At 31.8% G+C, this 21,241-nt stretch overlaps 1 protein-coding gene and 1 long non-coding RNA gene across 3 annotated transcripts; one reads left to right on the forward strand and one right to left on the reverse strand.

Annotated features, from left to right (window-relative positions):
* Positions 1-6,340: 6,340 nt before the first annotated feature.
* Positions 6,341-7,123, forward strand: LOC122598624. Its single transcript, XR_006323671.1, has 4 exons — positions 6,341-6,517; positions 6,634-6,699; positions 6,789-6,838; positions 6,969-7,123. It is a non-coding gene; the product is annotated as an uncharacterized LOC122598624 (long non-coding RNA).
* A 3,664-nt stretch (positions 7,124-10,787) lies between these two features.
* On the reverse strand, positions 10,788-20,134 carry LOC122595544 (G-type lectin S-receptor-like serine/threonine-protein kinase RKS1). Of its 2 annotated transcripts, XM_043767923.1 has the most exons (8): positions 18,749-20,134; positions 13,168-13,293; positions 12,825-13,015; positions 12,178-12,388; positions 11,849-12,086; positions 11,620-11,767; positions 11,198-11,233; positions 10,788-11,116 (listed from the first exon to the last, which is right to left on the reverse strand). In XM_043767923.1, the coding sequence occupies exons 1-8, from the start codon at positions 20,028-20,030 to the stop codon at positions 10,943-10,945; spliced, it is 2,406 nt and encodes an 801-aa protein (XP_043623858.1). In that variant the 5' UTR covers positions 20,031-20,134; the 3' UTR covers positions 10,788-10,942. The 2 variants fall into 2 exon arrangements, with proteins under 2 accessions (XP_043623858.1, XP_043623857.1); XM_043767922.1 differs by having other exon boundaries at positions 10,788-11,233.
* Between the last annotated feature and the right edge of the window lie 1,107 nt (positions 20,135-21,241).

Here is a 21,241-nt window from a genome sequence, read left to right on the forward strand (position 1 = left end):
ACGAATAACGAAATGATTCCGAATAAGTCTTTGATCCTCCAAATTGATTAAAAATAAGAAAAACCCTAGAAAAGGCTCTTGAAATCGTCTGGAATGCGAAAGATAGCTTTTTGGAATGTTTTTGCAGCTATTTATATGCTGACTAAATTCAGCAGATACGGCATTAAACAGCGTCGCAGTTCCTTCTTTGACTTTTCTATTGACTTTGACTTTCATTGACTGGCCTTCTGTCGTATATAGCCAAAATGCGTCGCGGTTTCCCTATACTGCGAAGCAGTTTCAACCTCGACTTTAATTACTGCGACGCATACCCATACTGCGTCGCAGTTTCTTGTTGACTGGTTTGACCATCTTGACCAGCTTTGACTTTCTTCTTATCTTCAATTATGTGCCCCGTAAAACGTCCGTAAGCACTCGTTTTGCTCCAGAAATTTCGTTTTCTTCAAGTTATCGCTTAGGTACGTGTTTTCCACCTGAAACACTGACAAATACCAAAAACGCACCAACTGTATACGAAAACGACTCGTAAACCTCACTAAACAACCACTTTAAGCTATGGGAAATGGGCATAAAATACGATATATCAGTTTCAAGTCGAAACTCGAATAAACAACAAAGTTATGGTGATTTTAATATTTCCGGCAAGTTGGTGAATTTTCCGGCGAGTCTCAATCGGTTTAACTTTTGTTGAGGGTTTGTTCGCGGTTGATTTTTGAGTATTTTGGTGCGAATTTCATGGTCTAATTCGAATAAACGAAGGTTTAATCGAATTTTTAAGTTTTCCGGCGAGTATTTGCGGTTTCCGGCGAGTTTGAAAAAAAATAATCTGTTTTTTTAATTGTATGCATAAACTAATCCCAAAAAGTTATTGTGTGCATGTCACGTAAGCAGTCAACAGGTCAACGTGAAAATAACCGGTCCCACATAGCCATAATCCCGTTTTATGTTCACAATAACCAAAACTTCTAGTTTCGTGAACACAATAAAGCTGACCCAAAGTTCGTGCACACAATAACTTTTGAGCATTAGTTGACTGCATTTCTGGGCACTTATCCCTAAAATAAATTACAACATAGATTATCCAACCCTTAAAAAACCATATTAACCCCTCTTATATCAATTAATTTAAATTCACCACCACGCCACCACCCCCGTCACCACCGCACATCGCCACCACCACTGCTGCCGTAGCCACACCTTCGTTGCTACTACCATCAACGCCGCATCCCGCATGCATTCGTCTAGTTAGTATTAAGGAGGTAATGTAAGTGAAAATTAGTTTAAAAGGTATTAGATTAAAATATTACATAATTAAACATTTTCAAAAATAAAAAAGTTATGGTATTTTTTATATAGTGATATGAATGAGACTTTTCCGTAGATGCTAATCATTAAGCCAGTAAATACTAAATTTTAAGCCCGTGAAACAAGGAAATCATAAAAGAAAAGAAAATATTCAAGTTCCACCATATTTCATTCCTATTTAAGCAAATACACGGGATTTATTCATCCTTTATTTTCGATAGAAGCTTAAATTCTTTATTTGAAATATGTAAACAACTTATTTAGTGCATAATACAACTATAATTATTTATTTAAAGGTGGAAATTATTTATCTAGACATGCACTCCATTAAGACCTTTATAAATAAATGAATAACCTACTGAACCCTAAGTAACATCTATGGTAATTAAAGAAGAACGTTATGAAAGTGAAATATTCACTAGTAGAAAAATAGCCTTTAATGACACCTAAATTATGACACACGCATTTTAATGACATGTAAAAACGTGTGTCATAAAAATACTGTCATAAATTATAAAATTTGAAGGGTTTATGACACGCAATTATTAGTGTCATAAAAAAGTGTAATGTAACACGGGATACACTTTCCTTGCGTGTCATCCCTTGGTGTCGCCTTATTATTTTGTTCCAAAAAAAACCCCTTAAGTACTGGTGACTCAAAAAAATCCCAAAAAAACCCCATTCGGTCAATAATCGATTACCAACCCCCCAAAAAACCCCATTCGATCAATAATCGATTAGATCGCATCATCTAATTATAGTTTCAGAACATTCAAGTTAGATCGCATCATCTGAATTTATGTCGTACTGTTCATTTAATTTCGCTCGCCTGAAATACGGTTCATCATCTAATTAGATCGCATCATCTAATCAAGATACGATTCGCCTGAATCAATTGGTAATTTTAATTTCACTTTTTTTGTTAAATTATTTTTAATTATTATCTACATATATATATATGTATCTGTGTCTATATATCTATATTGAATGCAAAAAATATATTTGATATCTATATATCTATGTGTGTCTATATAGCTATATATATGTATCTGTGTCTATATTGAATGCAAAAATATATCTATATGTATCTGTATCTAAAATGTTTCGTAAATTTCCTGGTTATGAATCTTGTCATCTCCGTAGCCCTACACCTACTCAAATTCAGGTTTTTTTATTTTTTTATTTAATTCTATTTAATTACATTCATTCATCAATTGATTTTTAAGTATTTGAATAATTTTTTTGTGTGTGTGATTAACAGCCGTTTGGATTTACAGTATTCGTTGATCAGTCGTTTGGATTTGCTCGTTGATATGAATAATGCAATAACTTTTTAATAATATATATACAAATGGAAGCTTGACATACATTCTGCTTTAGATTCGTTAACTACTAGTTAAGATTGAGAGTTTATTTGGATAATAGTTGTAATATTTGGATTGTAAAATGCGTCAAAAAGAGTTGTGTTGTGTATACTATAGTATAAGTACTATAGTATGTTTCATGATGTTGATACTTCCAATTAATAACCTTTTGAATGAAATATCACTAAAGGTCTTAAATGACTGCGTCTTGACAGAGTTTTTATAGCAAAGAGGCGCCTTGCAGAGAGTGTCGTCCATATTAAAAATTGTTTTTCAACCACCGCAGCGGTGATTTCGAAATACCCCTTGAGGTCAATCTATTTCCCTTATATGAAGACTCCATTCTTAACTTCTTAGAGCACTACTAGAAAACTGGCCTTTACCAACGGAATTACCGACGGAAACACATCCGTCGCTATTACCGACGGATATACCGACGGATAGCCCGTCGCCACATTGTTTAGCACATATGAGTCAAATAACGATAGATTACCGACAGATTTGCGACAGAATAACGACGGGAAAATCCGTAGGTAATCTGTCGGATAAGTACAAACGTTACCGACCGATTAACGACGGACATTTTAAATACTACCTAATACTTTTTATTTTTAAAAATGATTATTTAGTTACCGACGGATTACTGAAGGAAATACTAGATAAATTTTATTTTATTTAATAATACTAAAATAATGAAATATAAATAACTACCGTTGACTTAGTCCGTTGGAAATGCGTCGCTAATAATTCAAAATTTAATATTTCAAGTAATTTGATCATCTAATCCGGCGGTTTTTCATTGTTTCATGTTTTTTTATAACTACTTTTAATATTAAAACCATATTCATCCTTGGCAATTGTGGTCATCGTGTTATCATTTAGATAATACTTTGCATTACTCACTTTCGTGTTTGTGTTTTTTATTCATTTGTTTAAAAATAATATAATTTACACTTTTAAATTTTTTTTTTCTCATTAAAATAAACTACATAAAATATAAATTCATGTTATTCTAAATATCCAAATAATTTATAAAAAAAAACTTTTTAATAATTAAAACTCAATTTGCTTACGGTTAATATTCATTAAACTATAGTTATAAGTTATTCAAGATATTCATCATTGGCTATCGTAACCATTTTAACATACTTTCTATGTTATTTTGCATCAATTATTATATATAATGATTATATATAGTATATGGGAAAAGTGAGTATGAGGCTGTTATGCACCCAACTTGGGTGAAAAACCCCTCACATACTAATATTTTAATGTTTTAAATAAATACATGGCCCCCCATGATTTTTACCTTTTAAAAAAAGGTATGTGAGAGGTTTTTCACCCAACTTGGGTGCCTAACAGCCTCATATTCCCTTCCCCCATAGTATATAACATACAACTACCATTTTTCATGTTTGCTTATATTCCTTCGCTTACCGGCTGGAGTAGCATTTGAATTATAAGACATAAACAAGACCAAACTAATAAGATATAATAATCTGTCGGTAATCCGTCGCTATTAACGACGGATTACCTACGGATTTTAAAAATCCGTCGGTGATAGCGACGGATTAGCGACGGTCAATTCTTTATCTTAGCCTTTTAGCTTTAAAATCTATTTTTCTAGGTTTTAAACTTCATACATATTCAAAAAAATATATATAAAATGTAACTATAGCTTGTTTATACTCACGAAAGTTGTGTTTTTATCATCGTCACACGTTCTATAGTTATCCTTAAGTTAACAATGATGTCCATCCTTAGCCATCGTAACCATTTTAGCATACTTTCTATGGTACTTTGCATCAATGATTATATATAGTATATAACATACAACTATCACTTTTCATGTTTGCTTATATTCGTTCGCTTACCGGCCGAAGTAGCATTTGAATTATAAGACACAAACAAGACCAAACTAAAACTTTATTAATACTATAAAAGATAAACATTTTTTATGGGTGTGTGTCTTCTAATTTGAGAAACACAAGTTTTAAAATTTTGAAACTAAAAAAGTATAATAATCCGTCGGTAATCCGTCGCTATTACCGACGGATTACATACGGATTTTGAAAGTCCGTAGGTAATCCGTCGGTGATAGCGACTGTCAATTCTTTATTTTAGCCTTTTAGCTTTAAAACCTATTTTTCTAGGTTTTAAACTTCATACATAATCAAAAAAATATATATAAAATGTAACTATAGCTTGTTTATACTCACGAAAGTTGTGTTTTTATCATCGTCACACGTTATATAGTTATCCTTAAGTTAAAAATGATGTCCATCCTTGGCCAACGTAACCATTTTAGCATACTTTCTATGGTACTTTGCATAAATGATTATATATAGTACTCGTATATAACATACAACTACCACTTTTCATATTTGCTTATATTCGTTCGCTTACCGGCTGAAGTAGCATTTGAATTATAAGACATAAACAAGACCAAACTAAAACTTTATTAATACTATAAAAGATAAACATTTTTTATGTGTGTGTCTTTTAAATTGAGAAACACAAAGAATGATGTTCTATAGTTGTGTTTTAAATTGAGAAACTTTTAACTTGTTTATACTCAAGAAAGTTGTGTTTTTATCATCGTCACACGTTCTATAGTTATCCTTAAGTTAAAAATGATGTTCATCCTTGGACATCGTACAAAGAATATAATAAAAACAGAATGGCAATATTATTTAAACGACACTTGACACGTTCCTTACACGAAATGTGTCTTTTATCGTAGTTTCATATTAACATACTATGAAGATTGTAACTGCTACATTTCAAAAATAACAACTTTGGTTTTTGAGTGAAAATTTGACTAAAATTTTTTCTAAGTAAAGAGAAAATTTGAGTTAAAATTTTTTTAAAATTGTTGAAAATTTTTATATGAAAAAAGTTAATTAAAGAGAGAATGAAAAAAATGGAAAAAAAGAAAATAGTTTAAAAAACAAGTTAAAAAAAATAGAAAACGAACATTCTCACCCTTTTCTCCTTAAGGTACCTTCTCATTTGATCTCTATCATATATATATATATATATACTATGTCTTTTACCCGCACGATGTGCAGCTATTTAAAAATATAATTGAATTCGATATTGTTAAAGCTTACAATGTAGACGTCAATCATGATCAATTATTTGTCTTTTTTTTTCTTTTTGATTTAGTAGTATAATACTAATGTGTTGGTTATCTTGTTTTTCTTTAATTTAGTAGTATAATGCTAATATTGTTTATTTGTTAATATATGAATAAAAATCATATATCTAAAGTATGTTTGACAAAAATAGTTGTAGCTTGTATTTGTAATTTTTATTTTAACTTTAAGTTGTAGCTTTTAAGCATAGTGTTCCAAACTTCTTGATACACATTTTATTATGTCTAGTTCTTATAATAATAGAATTATATACATCTTCTATGATAAGACTATCTTGGACAATCTTATCTTATAATTATTTAGGTTTATGTTTTACTTATTAAGTGTTTGACCAAATTTGTTACTATATTGTATTTTAGATAATATTGTAAATGAAGTGAAAAACTTGAATTTAGTTTCAATTTTTCGTTTCCCACCTGAACCCCCCAAATCCTTCGTATCCCAAACCAACCTTATCCTTATCTACATTTAAGATTTCTCTACTCTTATCCTCATTTTCTACCACCATTTTTTTTTCACCACTCTTTCTTATCATCTATTATTGTATAATAAAACCCATCAACCAAATAACTTAAAAAACACTAAATAAAACCTTCATAAATCGTATTCCACCTTTTTATTAATATTCAAAATCTGTAATCAACAAACCCACCACATGGAAAAATCTCAAAATCGATCGAGCACGCCGAGGTTTAAGCTTTTGTTTGGTTATCTATAACGTTTATGTTTGTTTTGTGTAGATCTATAAACCTATCTTTGTATGTTTTGTGTAGATTTAAAAACCCATCTTTGTTTGTTATGTGTAGATCTAATAATTATCATAAAAATGCCGAAGATGTGAGTTTATTCTTGGTCGATCCACACTAAAAGAAGTAAACAACATATTCTTGTTTATGTATATTCTCACTAACTTTTCCTTCCATATAAATTTGAAAATTTTATTATTTTTTTCCTTTTTCAGATTGTTGGAATAAGAAGATTTCATCTTTGTAGCTGAAATATAAAACAATTGTATGCAGCGCATGTATTGTTTTATAAGATAGAAACTAGTTATTAATTTCATGTTTCATTTTTATCAGTATTATATTATTATGTGTTTTATAACTTGTGTTTTTTATTTTGTTTCATGTTTTTGTTACAGATATAAAAGAATAAATTTTGAGGTATTGATGGAAAGAAAAGAGATAAAAAGTTATTAGTTTGTAATCTTGTATGTATAAAATAGATAGAGATTTATATTTTGATTTCGATTCGATTGTATCTTTTGTTGTAATGTAATTAAGTTCTATTGTGATAGTTCATATTGGTAGATAATATTAACAGAAATTAATTATGGAAATGAATGAAAATCTATTTGATCTTAATTTAGTTTAATTATTTATTTTTTAAAATTTTTTTTATTTATGAGTAAATGTTTGCCGACGGATTTTCCGTTGCTAGTTCAGTCAAACTAAACATTAATTTCACTTGGGAAAATGATTAGAGCGTCAGATTACTAACAGATTATTCTGTAGGTAAAATTTTAGGTCCGTCGCTAAATCTGTCGGAAAGAATTACCGACGCAGATTTTACCTACGGATTTTTTCCGTCGGTAATCCGTCGGTAATAGACATTACCGACGGATTGCCGACGGATTTGGCCGTCGCTAAAGCCCAGTTTTCTAGTAGTGGAGTTCCACCATATATCTGTTATTGCATCCATATGGTTCCCATCAGCCACTAATTGGTAAAGCACACATCCTAACCTTCTTACAATTATTATAATCCAAGTTGTTTGTTACAAGAATCCTTCTATACGTGTAGTATGGACTATGGATCTGTCTACATGATCAGTAACCCATATACTTGGCAAGTTTTTTACTCCTGGCCTATAAGGGATTATTTTTTGTTGAAATATAAGTGACTATTTGACTTATATTGGTATTTGACGTCTGGTTAGGGATACATAAAACACCAAAAGACTTTGATGTTATCACGACAGCTGATCTTAATTAGGTTTTATCCCTTGAAACTAATACGATATTGTGCTATTTATAGTTTACATGGCTGGCATGATGGTGTTATTCTGTTGGTTGTATGTTGTTGAGGTAAGTATGCATAATAATCTTGCAGATTAAGAAGCAGTTTCATCATTGTATAATCATTGGACGTAGATTTCTCATCTCTCAAATGCCTAGAGGTTGTAACCAATTAGACCTTAATTTCTAGAAAAAACTCTATGCATCGTGACTTTACTGTTAACAGGTATACGCTGCTTCTTTTGTGTATAATTTTCATTCTTGTGTATTGCACTGCGGAGAATTTAGTGTTTAATCACTATTGTTGGCTATCATGGTGAAAAGTTCTATAAAAGGCGCTTCCTGTGACTTATTTATTGTTTGATTTGTTTCTCGACTTCTTGGTTTCATTTTATGTATCTCTCTTTATGTTTAAAAAAAGAAAAGTTCTATACCCAGACTGCTCATTTTGCAACATTTAGGTTGTGCTTAGAAATACTACCTTGTAATTAGTCCCAAACCCTCCTTGTCCAACCTTACTGGAATCACTCCAATTTTCTGTGGCTTAATCAACAGTAGAATATATGAAGTTCAAGCTACTGTTATTAGCTTCAGCAAAACAAGAGCCTGAAATATTAAGTGATTAACAGATTGTTCCAAGATGCATATATGCACTTTCGCAGATCACTTAACACTATAGATGACATACTGTTTTCTTTTCTTCTGTATATATTTTCGTTTGCTGTTAATTTTGATCGTGTGGTTATGGTATGTCTTGTTCTCTCTTTTGGTATCTGGCTCTCTAATTAATGATTTTTGCTCCCAAAAAAGAAACATTTACATATGTTTCATACTTAACTGTTACACTCAGAAATAGTCGTTTAATTTTCTAGGTAGAAACACCTAAGAAGGTTTGAAGAGAAGCTATTTTAGATGTGCATGTTTCTAAGAAAGAGCTCCAGGATGTTGATCTTGCCAAAATTGTTTCTATGACAACCGGTTTCACTTGGTAAGTAACCTTAGAAACATTTTTTGCTAGTATAACCAACTTTTTATGTTTGAGTATGTGGTTTCTAATTTCTAATGCTTGTAGGACAATTTATCAATTGAATATGCAGGGCAGATCTTGCAAATTTGGTAAATAAAGCGGCTTTGTTGGTAGGAAGACAAAACAAAGTGGTGGTTGAGAAAATGGATTTCATCCAAGCAGTGGAACGCTCAATTGCTGTAGTTCTTTTATATATTCTTTTAAAGTATAGGTGTACATTTTGTCTCAATATGGTCAATAGGTTGATTGGTTATACCCTTTCTCTGTAGGATCAAGTGTGTAAGATTTAGTTCGGCTAAATTGGTAATGAGTTGAAAGTTACCGAATTTATTTGTATTATGAGATGCATTGATTTGATATCTATGAAATGCGCTCTTTTGCTATTTGTGTATTTATTTGTATCATGAGATTAAATGTTATTTTATGTGTGGATATTAGTAATTTTATATAAAAAGAATTTAAAAAAAAAAAAATTGAACCATGACACGCAAAAATGGTGTCATAAAATAGTGTCATAAAAGTGTGTCGTAAAAGGGTGTCATAAAAGCGTGTCATAAATTCATGACGCGCGAAATGCGTGCCATAAAGCTTTATGACGGGTCGATTTATGACACCAAAAAGCGTGTCATCTGACTCCTTTTATGACACGCAATCGGTGTCATTAAAGGCATTTTTTCTAGTAGTGATTAATGATACGATTTTGAAGATAGCTACATATTAACCGTATTGTAAATAAGATGAGAAAATCACGTCATTAGCTAAATTTCATTACGATTATACCAAATTAGCCAAGTTTTTTTGGATTTTCATAAAATAACCAATAAAATCGCAATAAACTGACAAAATCGCAATGAGATTTTCAAAATCGCAACGAGATTTTGCAGATTCGCAACGAGATTCTAAGAATCGCAACGAGATTCTAAGAATCGCAATGCGATTCTGATGATCTCTATGCGATTCTGATGATCTCTATGCGATTCTGATAATCTCGTAGAGATTTTGCAGAAGAATCTCATAGAGATTATGCATGATCTCATAGAGATTCTGCAGGATCTCATAGAGATTCTACAGAAGAATCGCACTGCGATTCTCAAGATCTCGTTGCGATTCTCAGAATCTCGTTGCGATTCTTCATAATCTCGTTGCGATTCTGTTAATCTTATTGCGATTTTGATGTTCTCATTACGATTTTGAAGATCTCATTGCGATTTTGCCAGTTTATTGCGATTTTGTGGGCTATTTTCTTAAAATCCAAAAAAACTTGGCTAATTTGATATAATCGCAATAAAATATGGCTAATGACGCGATTTTTTCAAATAAGATTTGTGACAAAGTTGAGTGTTATAGATACAACAAAGATTGATAGTTGCAATGTTGCATAATGCACGTGTGAATTACAAGAAATATAAAATTACCATTACACTTAATTATCACAAGGTGGTGATCTTAATAGGATATTAGTCATATACATTAGCATTTTGCCTTGTTTTTTAAAATCAAATTGGTCCTCAATCAATTGGTTGATACCAATAACCATCTATGATTCACCATTGAACACGATAATATTACGGGTTTTAAATTTTGAGATTGACCAAAAATGGGAGAGAAGTAAACAACATTAATACTATGAATTGTTAGGTGAAAACTCCTACATACAAATGTTTGGCAATTATATACATATGTAGTGTATCAAGCAGTGTAAGGAAGGGTTGTGACAATTCCTTTGTAACCGAGTAATGAACTAGTAATTTCCCTTTTGTAAGCCAGACATTGTAATGCTCCATAATCCAAATACAGGGCCTCTACTCTTTTATTGCTATATATACATGGCTAGCTTGTTAGCCTATGGTGAAAGCTTGAAATACCCGAATAATATACTTTGTGTATATACTTATAATAATGACACATAAACTAAATTTCTTTTGACCCGGCTGGTTATTTTGGTATCATAGTGTTCACATCGCCTAATTTACATGCATAAGTTGATAACTAATGATAAAGCATAGGTGTTATTTTTTTTTTGTCCCACTAGCTTGGTGTCAAAAGTATCCCTTTTTAAGGCATCATGAAGTTATCGAGCATGAACTATGGTGATGGTCTCATCATTGATAGAGCCAAAACCATCATTACCATAGTTCACCTTCCTAAAGATGAATGCCGGTTGTTTAGGAGAAGGTAGATTTTTGTCACGATTACTCAACATAAATGCTATGTCTGTCATTGTTGGCCGATCATCTGCTAGTTCCTGAACACAAAGAATCCCGACATGGATGCATAATAAAATTTCATGAGCATCAAATGAATCCCCAAATGCTGAATCAACTACCTCCAATGCTCTATCTTGTTTCCATAAGTCCCAAACCTAAAAAGATACGAATTATGATAAAGTTTGTATTGAAAAATGAAGGGATTAGTTTCCTGGAATGTAACTATCTTTGACCGAATGTCTATAGCAGGAAAAAACTAAAGTTATGTGTATTGTATGTAAGCAACTTGAAAAAATGTTTATTGTATGTAAGAAAACATACGTGGCAACCATATACAGGTGCCACTTGTCAGATTTTAATTGGTTAAAACGAAATTCTTACATACAATAAACATTATTTCAAAGTTGTTTACATACAATACACACAACTTTAGTTATTTCCTACAATAAACATTCGTTCAAAGTTTCTTACATTCGAATAAACTAATCCCAAAAATGAATAACAATGACACAAAAACTAGATCTAAGCTTCAGCTACTTACATGTCCAATCAAGTTAACTGAGCTCTCCAAATAGTAGCTGTTGTTTCTTCTACCGCTTATTATCTCTAGAACTAAAATTCCAAAACTATAGACATCAGATTTCACTGAAAAAAGGCCTTCCATTGCATACTCTGGAGACATATAGCCACTGGAATCATATTGCAACCTCGTTAGATAAATGAAACAGAACTAACTTTTAGTTGAAGTGTCATTTAAGAAAAAAATATACTATGTTCCAACAACTCTAAGTGTTGTAGCTTGTGCCTGATCCCCTCCAAATATTTTTGCCATTCCGAAATCAGAAATTTTGGGATTTAAATCTGCATCTAGCAAAATGTTGCTTGCTTTTAAATCCCTATGGATGATCCTAAGCCTAGAATCCTGGTGAAGATATAGCAGGCCACGAACAATTCCTTTAATGATTTGGAATCGTTTTTTCCAATCTAGAAGAGACCCTTTTTCTTGATCTAGAACACCATCCAATTCAAAAGCTCAAATATTACATAACATATGAGAAATAAATATATGATATTGATGATTTCTAGGTAGGAAACAAACCGAAGATGAAATAATCCAAGCCCTTGTTTGGTAAGTATTCATAGACTAACATCTTTTCATCAGTATGAAAACAATATCCCAGAAGTCGTACTAGATTCTTGTGTTGAAGTTTCGCTATCAATGTAACTTCGTTCTTGAATTCTTGTGTCCCCTGACCTGACCCTTTTGATAATCTTTTTATAGCAACTTCTTGTCCATTTAGCAGTCTACCCTGGAAGATGCATATGTTATTTTACATTTTATTAAATTTTATTACGTGAAATGTTTATTTGAAAACGAAAATTTATGTGAAAACTAGAAAACTGACCAAAGCACAGTGTGATTAGAATTTAACACAATGTGTTTTCATTATGTTTTTGAAAAACACAGTGTAGTGCTTTTATTGTGTAATCTAAAAACACATTGTATTAAGTTTTAAATTACAATTTATTTTGATAGCGCGTGAAAATCAAAAAATTCTTCAAACATACTGTGATATGAACTTAACATAATGTGTTTTCTAAAAAAAAAATTAAAAACACATTGTGTTAAATTTAGATCACAATATGTTTTGTCCAGATTTCTAATTTTCACAAAAAATTTAGTTTTTAAATGATCAAAACCCATTTTTATTACATATAAAGTTAAGATTACCAGCAACACACTACCTTATAAACTGAGCCAAAACCACCTTCTCCAAGCTTGTTTAAAAGTGAGAAGTTATCGGTTGCTGAAACTATTGTGCTCATATCAAATACACGTAAATCAAAGTTTTCACCCATATCCTTCTCTAATGACCCGTCGATGGATTTTAAACTATCTATAAAACTAACTCCAATTTCATGTGCTCTTCGATTGGCTGTATGAAACAGTTTATTATTGAGTTCTAGAATAAGAAGTGAACCATTTTCATGGGGCAAAAATTAATCCAGAAAGATGAAGGGCCCAAAAGTCTAAATATCTAACCAAATAGGAATAAGTTTATTCTTGAATAAAGTTATGTACACATACCTTTTTTCTTCTTGATGTAAATCAAAATGAAGATACAAAAGACAAAACCCACTGCGATCAACAACACCCCAACAAATAAAAATAACTTTCCACGAGAGCTACTTGGCTTCCTTGATGAGTACTTGACTGAAATATAAATCATAGGAAAGTTTATATCAACATGGTGTACAACATCTCGGAGCTTATTATTAATCTAATTACTAATGTGTCATATATTAAAGAAGTTCAAAATTGTCTACTTTTACTTTTTAATGTTTTTATTTTTAAGTTAGGCTTTAAATATATATGTTTTTGTTAATAATGTAACTTTTGATGAAATATACATGAACGAATTAAGAATTAAAATTATTTTAATTAGTACATAGTTTTCATGAATTATAATGAAACACAAACAAAGATAAGAAGAAGAAAGAAGAAACTGCTGAGTGTCCCAGACTTTAAGCCCACTACCTCGACGGTGTATAGAGCAAGTTAAGATATAGGCAGATCGTACCTCCACCTAAGTAGATTAGCTACTTCCATTTTCTACGTGAATGGTAGAAAAAGGCTCTATAACCTTTGCATGAGATGAGGATCGAACTCATGACCTCTGTTTTCAAAGACGTGTTTAGCACTGATCAATTGTTAAAAAAAAGACTTTAAAATGTTTTCGTAAAAATGTGAGGAGTTGTCAACAAGTCAGAGGTTATTATATATGCACATAAAAATGTGTGAAAGAGAGAAAAGAAATGAAACCTTAACCTAAACCTCAAAATTGTCAGGTCAACAGATTTCTTTTCAAGATTTGATGGATCCAATGAAGCAACAAAATCTTTGTCTAAACTACTCAAGTATATCTCAAAAAATACTTTTTCCTTCGTTATTTCGAAGATGTTGATATAAAAAAAAATGTAGACACTCTGTAGTGGTCAAGGTTGCGGAAGTCGCTAATCGTTCCCAAGTCGGTCGACGATTGAGTTGGGAGTACTCGGGTATATGCGGTGAGTACTCGGGGGTCAAAGTGGCCAAGTTGGGGAGTACTCGGAATATTCGGCCGACTAGGGTCTACTCGACATCCTACCTTGTAATGAGTACTCGGAGAATACTCGGCTCAGCTCAGTGAGTTTTACAACAGTGAACAGTGGTCGTGGTACCCGACTTCGCTCTATCACTAACCGATTCTAAAGCGTACTTCTTACAATCTTGCATATTTCTATATGCATGCTTTTTATTGATTTGGAAACTATCTTGTATGTATATAACACTTCTTTAATATATCCATTCAAAGTGATATTATTTAATGGTATTTCATGATGATAGAATGAAAATCCTAACAATTCTAGCCTCACGCCAACAATAAATGTAGGTCTTTTAATGAGGTTATTGAGTTCGAGAATTCTCTGTGACCTTGGAGTGAGCTCTCACAAAGTCTTTATAGATTTTGTATATGGTTATTGAACGTTTTGGTTACCTGGCCATGTTTCTAGTGGTTAAGAAACAATGAATCGCGCTAGTAGAAAGATAGGGGTGTGTGTATACTAGGTCACACTACATGTCATTTGGAGTAAGTATTTGCCTAAATAGATCATTTGTATTTGGTATTTGTTTCTCGTCTCACAAACGCAAAGAATACAAACACCATATCAAAAATCTTATGCCGACAACGTAAACTCATACAGTAGTTCACATCTGGGTTCATTAGTAATTTGTCCAATGTTTCGTTTGTTTTGCATGATGACCATTTTCGTACATTCATCAAGTAAAAAGGAGAACATTAAGATTATCTTGATGGTCGATCGTGTCCAGGTGTTTAGTTAGCATTGAAGAAAAGTGAAAAGTGAGATAATAATGAATAAATTATTAAAAGAGATAAAAGGGATTGATGGCGTACTTAGTGGATAAATATTTGAGGGTGAGGTAACTAAGTTACTGCTCAGTGTCGTTTTCTGCGGGTTTTGAGCCCCAATACTTCGATGATGTATGGGGAGGTTAAGATGTAGGCAGACTTTACTTCTACCTAAGTAGAGAGGCTGCTTTCAGTTTCTACCTAAATGGTAGAAAAGACCCTCTGACCTTTGCATGGAATGGGGATTGAACCCATGACCTCTGTCTCCAGAGGCAAGGATGTTTACCACTGATCCAACCATGACAAGGATGTTTACCACTAATTCAACCTTTGCATGTGAGGTGATAAAGGAAACTTTAGGAAAAAGGTTTGAATTAGATTGATGATGAAACTTTTTGAAGCTATAATGATTCAAATTATAGATTTTTTTTAGGTTCGATTAGATTAAAAAAATTTTAAACTACAATGATTCAAATTAAAGATTTTTTGAAGTTTGATTTTAAAGTTACAATGATTTTTTTTTTTTTTTTTTTGAGGTTTGATTAGGTTATTATTTTAAGAGGGTGCAAGAATATTAGATTCATAAATCATTTCGAGATTAAATCGTTTTTATGTGGGAAGTAAAGATGAAATTAAATTAGGTTGCTGAAAGATTAAGATTCCTCAAAGATTAGATCTTTTGTGGTAAATGTTTGATGGTGATGTTAGGAGGAGCAAGAGTCAATTCTTGATATAATAAATTTTTATAACAGAAAATTGAAGGGGGTATAGAGAAAGAAAACTATTTGTTTGAAAGAGAGCTACTACAAAATATTCGAAATGTTCAAATGATGATAAATCTCTAAGAGCTAATTGTTTAGTAGTTCAAGATTACTCTTTGATCAGCAACTACAATTCGCAATTCCACATTCAAGTTAAAGATTTCAGAGTTCAAAGATGCGGATAAGATTTAGAATTGAATAAAGAAGAACAAGTGTTTGTTTGTTTTCAAAAGAATGGTTTATTAGTGATAACAAGCTAAAGGTAATTCAGGATCATGGAGACAATAAGAAAGTTTCAAAGATCACTAACAAATTGAAGAAATTGTCAAAGATCAAGTTCGAATGCCTTATTCAACATAGAATATTTCAAAGAAATTGAAGTCTTGCAACAATCATTAAAAGGGGAATGTTAGAAAAGATGTTATTGATTAGTTTATTCTTCGAAAACTATCTTTCACAAACAATAACAACACACCCATATATAATCATCCATGCTTCACCATAGATTTAGCTAAATTACACACATTATTGATCAAACTTTCTAAACTTTTACATAGTAAATATTAACTGTGATAAAATGCAAAATTATTATTTGTTGAAACAAACACAATACAATATTCACCACCAAAAACATTTTGTTATAGCCATAGAATTAACCCTTCTTAAATAATAGATGTCCTACCACATATATACTTTTCCGTGTTCTATCGGTCATCATTTTATTTAACTATTAAGTTATATTTACTAAATAAATAAATAAAACATTTTTATCAAATTTAAAAATGTAATTATTTACATTTCAAAGTACGAGATATATTGTCCGTGCGTTGCGGCAGTGAGATGGTGGGGGTGATAGGTTAAGTTATAGAGTATGATAGTCAAATGCCTTAGCCGTACGAGCTCTGCCCTCATTTAAAAATTCGTCGAAAGTATATTGAATGACATATTCAATGAAAGAGCGTGAAATTTTATAATATATCGATATACAGTTTTTAAGATAAAAGATTTTAATGAATTAGAGAAATAAAATGATTTATGCAGGATAGAGAAAAAAAATGAATGGTTAAGATTTGAAAAGAGAAAAAAAAATGAGTGGTTGAGATTTAAGACTATTATAGGTATATTAGGTAGAGATGTTTAATTTAGTGAATAAAGAATAGGTGTATTTTAGATAGTTCAAATAATTTTTTCTAAAAAAAAAAACGTAAAATGTTTTATAAGATACTATTAAATATATATATTTTTAACATGATGATACATATGCTTATTAGTATATTGTATTCTAATTTTCTTTAATTAGAGATCACTTTATGTATCTTACTAGATATAAATTAACATATTCCACCTCTCTTAACCAACCCTGTTGGATTTATGATTGAAATGTTTGTTTTTAGAGATAAATAGATGGATCGGAGGATCCAGGTTGTTATGTTAGTGGAGGCAAAAAAAGTTTACTTGTTAACTAATGCGAAACAAGTTTCATATATCAGTTAAATAATTTCTGGTTTACTGTAAACAACATCGAAAACAATATCATAAAACCTAGAATAGCAGTAATAGAACTTCCGAAGAGGCAAATTACACAAAAAGCTTCACAAATATCAATAAAAAGAAATAAACTGTTCAGTAACGCCTTTCACGGGTTTTGAGCCCCGATACCTCGATGATGTGTGTGAGATGTTAAGATGTTGGCAGACCTAAGTAGAGAGGTTATTTTTATTTTTACATACCTAAATGGTAGAAAAAAACCCTCCAACTTTTTTATGGTTATAGTGTTTACCACTGATTTAACCATAAAATAAATTAAAAAAACAACAAATAAACCAGATAAAAACAACAATAATATCACTAGTGGATAATGAAAGATGGTACTTTGTTGGGATTATTTTTCTTTGTAGTTTCTTGACTAATATAATAAGGCGAGAATGAAAATGGTTCTTTTCATTCAAAATATCTTTCTATTTGTCAGTAAAATATAATATCAAAATCATCTATCTATATAATATAAACAAATTATTAAATCACTGAAAAAAAATACGATTATATAATAAAATCCAAAAGTAGTAAAACGAGTATATATATTCATCATAACTAAAATAGTAAATATGAAACAGCCAACAAATTAATTAATATCACTAGTGGATAATGAAAGATGGTACTTTGTTGGGATTATTTTTCTTTGTAGTTTCTTGACTAATATAATAAGGCGACAATGAAAATGGTTCTTTTCATTCAAAATATCTTTCTATTTGTCAGTAAAAATATAATATCAAAATCATCTATCTATATAATATAAACAAATTAAAACAGATAGAAATAATTAAATCACTGAAAAAAAATACGATTATATAATAAAATCCAAAAGTAGTAAAACGAGTATATATATTCATCATAACTAAAATAGTAAATATGAAACAGCCAACAAATTAATTAATATGAAGCTTTGAAAGGCAATGCATGACCTCTGCCTAATTGCCAATTACTTTTTTTTTAATTTTAATTCGTTAATTTTAGGCATATATAATAGAATTGTAAGTTAAATTAGGATTAATTAGGATTTTTGATTACCTTAATAATTAGATTTAAGTTTGTATAAAAACAAGGTTGCATAATGGAGATCAAACAAGCTGCATCAGAATTTAGCAAGAAAGGAAAAGTAGAGAAGATGATCTGTTGTTTTCATTTTAAGTAGAGTTTGGAATGAATGGGATGGGGGGCATTCAAAAATTGGAGTGAAAGCACTTAAATAATTTTTGGGCTATAATTTGATAAGAAAATTTTACGTTTGATTACATTGGTTTTTAGCAGCATATAGAGGGGCATTACCCCCCATTGATTGTATTCTGCATCTGCCCAAGGATAAAGGTTAAAAGTGTCGGAGGTCTTATCTTATGTCTGATAGAACCATGAAGGAGTCTATATATGTATTTAAGATAGTGATAATGATGATATGTAAAATACTAAAATGACATTAAATATGAGAATCGATGCGTACCTAATTCAGCTGCATCCACCCTTATGTATAATGACTGACCCCCATACGAAAACCTCCTCGTATCAATCATGCTCTTATACCAAGTAATACATCCTCCAATCTCTTTACTTATATCAGCCACTGCATACCCCATGCACGTGCAATTCTTATGGCACGACTCTTTACATGCTTCCAATCCCAAACTCATGTCCACACATGCCATCGACGTGTCCGGTATCTTCATACGTGCCAGCTCCACAAATCCAGCTCCGGGGAGGCATATCTCAGCCCCTACCTTTCTCTTACACCCTCTGGTTCCATCCCTCAGATACCAATCTTGTGGCGACTGAGGCTCGTAACCAGGGAAACAATTACACACAAAAGTATCTGATTTATCTAGATCACAAAAGCCAAACGGGCCACACTCATTATAACCATCACATTGATCATTTGGAGCGGACCAGATTCCAAACCACCTATGATTTCCCTCGTGCCAGGTTAGCCTTTCCACAGATCCAGACTCGTTAATGACTAATCTAGAGAAGATTGATGAATTGCGTATAAAGTAACTAACGTAAACCTCATCGTTGTTGTCCACATATGTGGCGCTAAATATAAAATTTTCTGTCATCTCGGGTACCCCACTCCATCCTTGCCCGGTCCACGATCCTGTTCGGAATATCGGTGTGTTTCCTTTGAACAGGTACAACTGAGTGGAGCCAACAAACTTCATTTTGTATGCATAGTCACCAACACCAGGGTTCTCATTAGACTTCCAAGATGTGATTACTCTGTTCAAACCCGTTTTCTTATCTAACCCAAGCTTCATACCCGGAAGAAAAGTATTTGAAGGATAATCAAAGCTCTGCCATGAATAAACGTTTCTGTTTTGGTCTTGAAACAATACCAAATTCCCAGAATCCAACAACTGGGCCGAAACACTATAATTTGCAATATTTAAAACATTTGTTGACCAGAACACATACTTTGGATCTTTGTCATCGTGTAAAACCAGGTTTCCTAATTCATCAACGGATAGGATGCCAGATGAGGTAGTGATCGGACGGTCTCTATTGGCAACCCAAACGACAGTTTGCTCAGAAACCTTGTTATACCATATACCAACATATCTGTTGCTTGAATTTCCGAGGCTAAAGAATCCTAGTGCAAAGGTTTCTTCATTAGAAACCAAAACATCACCATCTTTTAAGGGTTGCAAGAGAGTGATGGTGTCTCTAGAAGTGCTAAACTTCAAAAACAGAGATATAAACAGAGCTAGTATCAATCTTCCATCTTGAAACATTTCTTTTCCTGATCAATGGTTTTTTCTAGGTTCGATAGTTGTAAATAAACTACTTAATCATTCAGAAGTCGCACAGTTATGAAAATAATGACAGAAAATGTTGGATCACAATTATTAACACACGATTAATACTCAGAAAATCGAAAGCATGACCTCCAAAGTCTAAATAAAGTGTAACCACATAACATAAGATAATAAACTAATTTATTGGACGTTAAGGGAACCAAGTATTTGTTGGGTTTTATAACTAATTATCACAACAAATCACAGAGCACGCAATGGAAGACAAGATCTATGTAGTTTAAATAATTAACCAAGGACTAGAATTTGTACCTTATTATGGAGAGATTGAAGACAAGAACAAGGTTTAACTTAACCTCTCTACGATTGCACACTCAACGGTGGAACGTATGTATGTTAGTACTTGATCACGAACAACCCTTTGTTTAAACCCGAAAACCTGTAATCAACACGATTTTCTCAACCGAATTCACATCAACAATGGCGTTTGGTTAGTGTGTGTGTTCTTAGTGTTTGTGTGTGTTTTGAGAGAGAATTGGGATCAAGAGTGTGATGTTCTTGTTTAATGGTATGAAGAATGTGTTGTTAATATGCCAAAGTTATAATTTCTAAAGGAATTGAGGGCTATTTATAGTCCAAACTATCTAACTATGCTAATTAACACTATTAGCCCCTCAACCTTAGAAATTATCAACTCATGTCTTAACAACAAGTCCATAACTTAAATTACAATGTATCACTATTTTTGGATTTCTAACATTCTCCCCCTTAGTGATATATTGTAAGGTCTGAAGTACGTGTTGGTTTGTCTTGTAGGAATGAATTTGATGAGCCCGGTGATGAAGACAATTGGTAAGTTGAAACAAGTCTTCAAAGCTTTCTTATTGTCTTTGGAGAACTTGATTCAGTATTGGTTTTGGACTTCTTGAAGTTAAATCATCTGTTGTTTCTCAATGTTCTTATAGAACAGAGAATGATGAGTGTGTGTATGTCTTGAATCTTTGAAGATTGTTGACTCATGAATCAGAGTTGTCTTTTGAGGTGCGGAAGGTATGAACTTGTCTTGAATTCTTCAATCTTCGAATCTTGAAGTCATTTCTTTGAAATCTTGGAATGAATTTTCAGAAATATGTACTCTCCCCCTTGATGTGTGCAATGTAGCTTTAGATAAAGTGTTTGTTGTATGACAT

Source organism: Erigeron canadensis, chromosome 4 (genome assembly GCF_010389155.1).
Source record: "Erigeron canadensis isolate Cc75 chromosome 4, C_canadensis_v1, whole genome shotgun sequence".
Taxonomy (NCBI): Eukaryota; Viridiplantae; Streptophyta; class Magnoliopsida; order Asterales; family Asteraceae; genus Erigeron; species Erigeron canadensis.